Genomic DNA, 6,916 nt, shown 5'->3' with positions numbered 1-6,916 from the left:
TTAATATTTCTTTATCTATCAAACTAATATCACTCTTGGGTAGTGATAAGTTAGGACAAAAATCTATGCGCTGTCTAGGTCTTTCTAAAAAAGGAATCTTATATCCTAACACAGTATTGATTATGGTTTCATCATCAGTTATTGAGCGCCAAGAATCTACAAAATATCGTAAACGCCCAGCATGTACCTCGTTCTCGCTTAGCGCCTGGCCCGCTGTAGCACCGGGCGCTGTGTAGGCGCCGCTCGGCGCGGGATGACGTCACTGGCGCCTGCCTGGCGGGAGGTGCCGCGCGCGGCGCGCGCGCCGCCGGTAGGCTGCGGATGGCGCCTGCGCTGCTCTCGGCCCGCCGACCGTACGGCGCGCAGGAACTTGCGCGCGTTGGAGTTGCTGGCGAAACGGCGGCGGGGCTCGAGAGTTTAAACTTGACGTTGAACCTGTAGCCTGCATCAACTGGCCAGTTTTCTTTAATCCTCTGGATGATTTAATAAAATCACCCAATTTGTCGCCAAATAAGTAGCCGTCTCTTTTGCGGTCTTTAAAGGGCTCAATAAAGTCCTTGTCCAGCATCGGCACAATGAGAGATCGTCTCGTTTCGGTCTCAGCGAAATGGGAATCGGCGATTAACTTAGCTGCATCATTTAACAGCCGGAGCGTTTCGGATGTTTCGGTTGACTTCGTGAGAATTCCAGTCATTGTTTTACCTAGAACAGTTAAGGCCAATCCCATCTGCGCTTGTTTCGTTACTATTCTAGCGTCCCGTTTCTTAGCAGAGTCGATTAAAACGGCAGCAATTTCCGGGTTAAGCACGGGTGCCTTCATTAATTGACAATTTTTGGGAAGTAGATATTTCTTGCTTATGTCGTCCCTGGTCACTTTATTTAAGCCGTCCTTTAAAATGGGAAGCCATCTTTGCGCCAAATTTATATTTATATCGCTACCCCATTCTGGGGTCTCCTCCTGAAAATCGCCGAGCGCCGTCAATAATTCGGGGTCAATGACCTCAGCCGCAGCAGGCTCTAATAGGCGCGACGGTAAAGGCTCCGCGACTGCTGGGGGTGACGGGCCAGCTTCTGCATCCGCAGGCTCGGTAGCTGTCGGTTGCGTTACTTCCGCTTCGGCACTTTCACTCCGCTGGGCTACCACTTGAGGTTCAGCATCAGCAGCCTCGTCATCAGGCGGCGAAGGTAGAGGCTCCGGTGGAGCCACCGAGAGGACGCCAGGATCCGCGATTACCGTTGGCCCCGAATCGTCTGAACAATGTGAAAATAAAATAAATTATACCGTATTTAGGTATAATATGAATTTGGTAAATAAAAATTTTGCCAAGGTGGGTAAGAATAAAATTATTCTTACGTAAAAATAACGGTTAGTATCTCGTACTAACTCTTTACAAAGTGCTACGGGTCAGTATCGCGTACTGACTCTGAGCTTTCAATAAGGTGCATAACGCCGGCATCCACACCAAAAAATTAAATTTGTAACGAAACATACCTTCATAATCCTCGTCACTGGAGTTGATAATTGCGAGCTGCTGTCGATATAACTTGTGCTCGTATTTTTTCATCTTCCGCCTCCATCGATCTTCCTTAGACTCCGCTGCTTTGCGTTTAGGCATGATTTCACTAAGTATATAGATTGTTGTAGAACACTACGTGCGTTAGCCGCGCGCGCACGGACAGGAATGAGGCCAGCCGGGCGCTGGTCCACCGTGAAGTGTCGGTAGGGTACACAAAGAAAAAATGTTTTCTGTTCACCCTCAACGACGCTGAAACACTATGTGCGGGTAGGTTCAAGCAGCAGGGCTACTAGTATTTAAATCGAATACGATCGCCAATAAACGTTCAAGCGTAGCAGGGGCAACTTCCATGGTATATTAAATCTCGAAAAGACGAAGCCAGATTTAATTATAGCTCCTACATTACTGTAGTTCAAGTGCGGCATTACATACACTTGGCAGAGATGAAAACCACCACAGGTTGTTAGTTGCAAAAAATATTATTCAAAATAATTGAGTTATTTAATATCCTACGTATGAAACTTAAACAGAAATTGTAGGTACCTACAGTTAAAATATTTTTATAACTATATATCTGATGAGGGTTTTCGAATACAGCTCGATACGTTTACGTTTGTACTCTACTTAGTGGCAATCGGTTTCCATTTGACCTCAGTCCTCCTCCTAATAATAAACAAATTAATGATAACATCAAACTTTGTGACTGTCGAGCCTTTTTTTACGGAGCACGCATGCCTGAACTGTAATATATTTGTATATACAGGCAATCTTTGGAACTACTAAAACGATTGTAAAATTAAGATTGTTTTTTTTGAATATTTTTGTATTTTTTATTTCAATTCCAAATTTTTACCTAAATTGAAAATACAAACTGAAATATAGATGCACAGAAAAACCAGAAAAATAAGACCAACACTGGGAATCTTTTATCAATAGAAAGTAAAATTTTCCAGATAAACTTTACATTTCTTTTATTCCGCAAAAGTGCTAAGTTTCTGCGTGACGCAGATTAATTGCCAGCAACAGCAATTAAGTACAAAATAAAACTGATAAGTCATAAAAATGTTTTAATGTTTTCAAAAATAATGTGATGGTATATTAGTACCAGCTTTTGCCCGCAGCTTCGCCCGCGTGGAATTCGGTTATCGCGCGCTGTTAATCTCGGGAACTGTGCATTTTTCCGGGATAAAAAGTAGCCCATGTCACTCTCTGGCCCATAAACTATGCCAAAAATCACGTCAATCCGTCGCTCCCTTTCGACGTGAAAGACGGACAAACATACAAACTTTCGCATTTATAATATTAGTATGGATATCGTATGTGACACGCGGGTTACAATCGCAGCTTACATATTAAACGTTTAGCCATGATTGACGCGCATTTAACGTTATTACATTCCTGTCACATTACATGCTTCGCAAATAATATGAGTACTACACAGTTTCTTGACACGTGAATTCATTGAATTTCTGTGTTTGGCAAGACTAGGTTATTTCAAGGATGCTTAGTACAAAGACACAAACTTTTAAATATTTAGAAACTTTAAGCCTACGTAACAGAGCCATTTTATCTTTCCTTACCTAGGTAAAAGTTTTTTAATACCTTAATATTATGACGTCATCAGGGGTTTTAATTAATTATTCCCTTTGCTTTTGAGCTTGCAAGCATAAGCGTCACAAAAGGCCATATTCTGTGAATTTACAATGAACAAGGTGACTATAATTTATTGAATCAGGCGTTACTTTGCGGAGGGTACCCGCGAACTTACGATAGCTAAGCTTTTGCAAAAATATGCGTTATTCATGCAGATCCTCACCTCCACACTGTAAGAACACACACAAATCACACAAGCCCATCTATCACCACCACACACTACACTGACGCGTTTCAAACTCAACCAGAGCTCATCTTGACACAACCATACACCATTGCTACCAGTTGTTAGACTACACGAACCACACACCACCGTTTTAATTTTCCACTGTAAATCCCCAAAGTACCCACAATATTTTTATGAAACAAAAGAAAGAAAGAAATAAGAAAGAAAATAATTTATTTATAACCAGCAATGACACATAATTAGTAAAAATAACAATAAGAAGTGTTGCCGCTATAAAAAGGTCCCGGCTCAGCATATCGCTGGTTGAAAACCAGCACTGGTCTTCCGCCGGGCCACAGGAGAGAGTGAAACAAAACAAAACTACCCACAATTTATTAATAATTTTTTTAACCGTCCTTCAAAACTACCTTGATTTTTATTTATTTACTGTCAAGGCATGTTTTTTTAATGTAATTTTTATATATTAAGTAAATTAATTTCCATTTAATTGGGTTTTTGGACTCTTCGCCTGCAACTTCCATATTTAGGGAGTGTAGCGTTTTTACATTACTTCAAAGAAGGCCAGTAAGGTATTAAAAATTGGATTAAAAAAGCATAAAATTATTATAAAATCAGCAGTGTAGCGTTTGAAACGGGTACTTTAGTTAATTCGTAAACTTCATAGTATTCGCTCGCTGGCACCGAGTTAAGACGTTAATTAAAACACTTTGCCCAACTTTTAGTACTCAATTTCTAAAGTACAGCAATCAAGTTAATGGCTCAATCAAAGATCAAAATAACCCTATCACAATAAATATATAATTGTAATGGCCTCTAAAATGAAAACGATTTCCCATGTGTTGTTAAACAGACTTTAAAGTATTTTTTTTAACTTGAAAAACTTCGTTTTTTGCATTAAAATATGACTTATTAATGAAAAGTAATATTAACATAAATTTAACAAGCGTTCACATGGGGGTATTTACTAGTATGTCTCTTTTTTATGGTTTGTTGATTTGTTCATGTCCTTTTTCAAATTCAAAAGATAATTCAGAATATTTATTTCAGTCGTTTGTTGTAAAATGCAACACACGTATGTTTTACAAATACGACAAAGTAAACGTACTTGCATGTGTATACCAGTGTTTAAGTAAGCAGCGATGCATTGCTTACCCTGTCTCTTTGTGGTCGTTTTTAATATAAATTTATCGCTCTGCTGGAGTATAGTTACCTTCTCGCCATTATTGCAGCCACTACTCTCTATTTGTACTTGTTGAAGCTTATGGGCCCGGTCAAACTTAATAGTGCAGTGCTCGTGGCCAACGTTTTGAAATTTCACGATGAAATTTATATTTAAAATTGAGAAGTATTAACAACAAAGATAGGATGCATTTTTAGAAGGTTTGATACATCTGCACAGTTTCTTAGCTTGTATTACCTATTAAAGATACGGAAATCTGTGAAAGGTTACTTTGATATTTGATACCGTTATATCTGATACGCTTAAATAAAATAAAATGTCAACCCCCTATGTATATGACGGGATACGACCTACATATGATGTGGTTACAAGTCGGTGCGATGATAATGTTAAAGAAGACCAAATAACTTTTGGTTTAAAATAGTTTATTTATAAAATCACTATTAAAGGGAGATAGAGTAAACTTTTTGACGAAAGAGTTATCGATGCTTCGAATATGTGCTGAACTACGATGTCTGTTCAGTTCACTACAACCGAGACTTGCTAAATGTTAACCAAGAATTACCAATTATCCTATATATGTAATTAAAAATGCAATTTAGAGAAGTGACCGCGTAGGTTTTGGAAGACAAAGTGTTGGTAAGCCTCAGGATAACAGAATAAACGATTTGATAAAGATCGCGAGAGGCTAGTTGCTACGAGTAGCACAACACCGATTATACTGGAAATCTGAGGATTATTTAAAGAAGTTAACGTATTCCGGCTTAAATGGCGATGGTCAATACAACAATACATCCTTTTTATCTGTAAAGCAGGGTATGATACGTTTGTACGTAGTTTTGCTTGTACTGGTTGAATATGTATTCGCATCAAAGTCAAAGTAAATTTTTGTTTTCTTATAACAACGTGCTACCGATAAATATCATCGACTTTCACTGTCCTCTGTGAGAGCTCGCTTCAGCAGTCTTTACTTTAATGACCCGCAATAATTTCTGTTGTTCTTAATAGAAACCTGTGTCAGTTAGCTTACACGATGTTCCCGCAATTATTGCTATACTCGGCCAGTCTTTTTTCATTACGCGATATGACGAGACATGTGAGCTGTCTGGACTATATTGTTACCTATTATTGTAGGAGACTTCGCCCTATTTATACAGAGTATTTTTCTCTATTACGTGTATTATTTTCTGTATTATTACATTACTCTATAGTGTAATAGTTATTCGTTACCGCAGAAAAAGGAGTAACAATATGTATCATTTGGTATAATATATTGCTACCATCTCTAAAATTCAGTTTGGTTTATGTTAACCTATTAAAAACACAGCGTGTGAATTTTTCATATAAAACTACTCCGAAACATCATAGCAATGATAGTTTATCAACATTAGAGTGTGGCTGAATGAAGACAGTGGGTATTTTCAGTGCAAATTGCAATTACCATTATTGGGGTAATTTGGAAACGGCGGCGGCGGTCGCGCGAGCGAAACTACCCCCAGTAATGAATAGCGCTTTACGTTTAAAACTTTCAACGTGCACCAAGCTATTTATTTGGACAGCCACTCGTTTTTTTTTCTGAAAGTGCATTATTTTTCGATTACAGTTTGAAAACAACAAGGCTATTATGATGTTTATGGTACAGTCACCAGCATTAATATCAGCCTCAGCGGAGCGTGCAAAAATATCTGACACGTCCTTTCGGCCCTAGAAATAGAGTCGTATCAGATATATATTATGCACGCTTGTTGTGTCACATATTGGTGCTGGTGACTGTACTAACAATATTTTATAGATGAACAATTTGTCGTCCGAATTCGATTCTAGTAAAAAAAGGTTATTTTGTTTGAATCTAAATGTACAACAAATTCTTAATTAAAACAGTTAATACACGGAAGTTAGTCTCAAAATTAAAACGGTCGACGATTTGTGCAAGTATTTTGTAATAATTAAATCCTACAAACTCATGAAATTGTGTGTTTTACGGCTGCAAAGTAATGGGTAAAGTTTCATTGCGAGCTTTTCTCTAATTTATTTTTATTGTTATATGAGCCAGTTTATGTCTCGTTTTACACTCCTCGTTCGCAGTAGTTACAATCACGGGATGTGACACGCCTCATAATAGATTATACATTAGACGCTTGGCACCTACAATATGCCCACAAATTGTTAAATTCTATTTTAAATTAAATAGGTAGTAAACATCAAGATAAGTATATATAGTTTAATTACATATAATAAAATACAAAATATTCATAGGATTAAAACTACTATTAAATTAAAATAACTAAAACTTTAATTAAAAAGATAAGTAGGTACCCAAGAAAGTAGAATTCAAATTCCTGAGTAATTATGTTTCGCATTACAGCCTCATAAAAAAGA

General features: G+C 37.8%; 1 protein-coding gene across 1 annotated transcript; it reads right to left on the bottom strand.

Annotated features, from left to right (window-relative positions):
• Window positions 1-259: 259 nt before the first annotated feature.
• On the bottom strand, window positions 260-1,681 carry LOC141445046 (uncharacterized). The gene is made up of 2 exons (XM_074110820.1): window positions 1,493-1,681; window positions 260-1,251 (listed from the first exon to the last, which is right to left on the bottom strand). The coding sequence occupies exons 1-2, from the start codon at window positions 1,614-1,616 to the stop codon at window positions 260-262; spliced, it is 1,116 nt and encodes a 371-aa protein (XP_073966921.1). The 5' UTR covers window positions 1,617-1,681.
• Between the last annotated feature and the right edge of the window lie 5,235 nt (window positions 1,682-6,916).

The sequence above is a fragment of the Choristoneura fumiferana genome, unplaced genomic scaffold (genome assembly GCF_025370935.1).
Source record: "Choristoneura fumiferana unplaced genomic scaffold, NRCan_CFum_1 Sck3bRy_168;HRSCAF=358_pilon, whole genome shotgun sequence".
NCBI classification, from domain to species: Eukaryota; Metazoa; Arthropoda; class Insecta; order Lepidoptera; family Tortricidae; genus Choristoneura; species Choristoneura fumiferana.
This window is presented reverse-complemented; position numbering and strand designations above follow the sequence as displayed.

Excerpts from the sequence above, each read along its gene's own strand:
- LOC141445046 (XM_074110820.1), bottom strand. The coding sequence starts at position 1,616 with ATGCCTAAACGCAAAGCAGCGGAGTCTAAGGAAGATCGATGGAGGCGG. Across the intron at positions 1,252-1,492 it reads CAGTGACGAGGATTATGAAG|ACGATTCGGGGCCAACGGTA; the intron begins GTATGTTTCGTT and ends CACATTGTTCAG.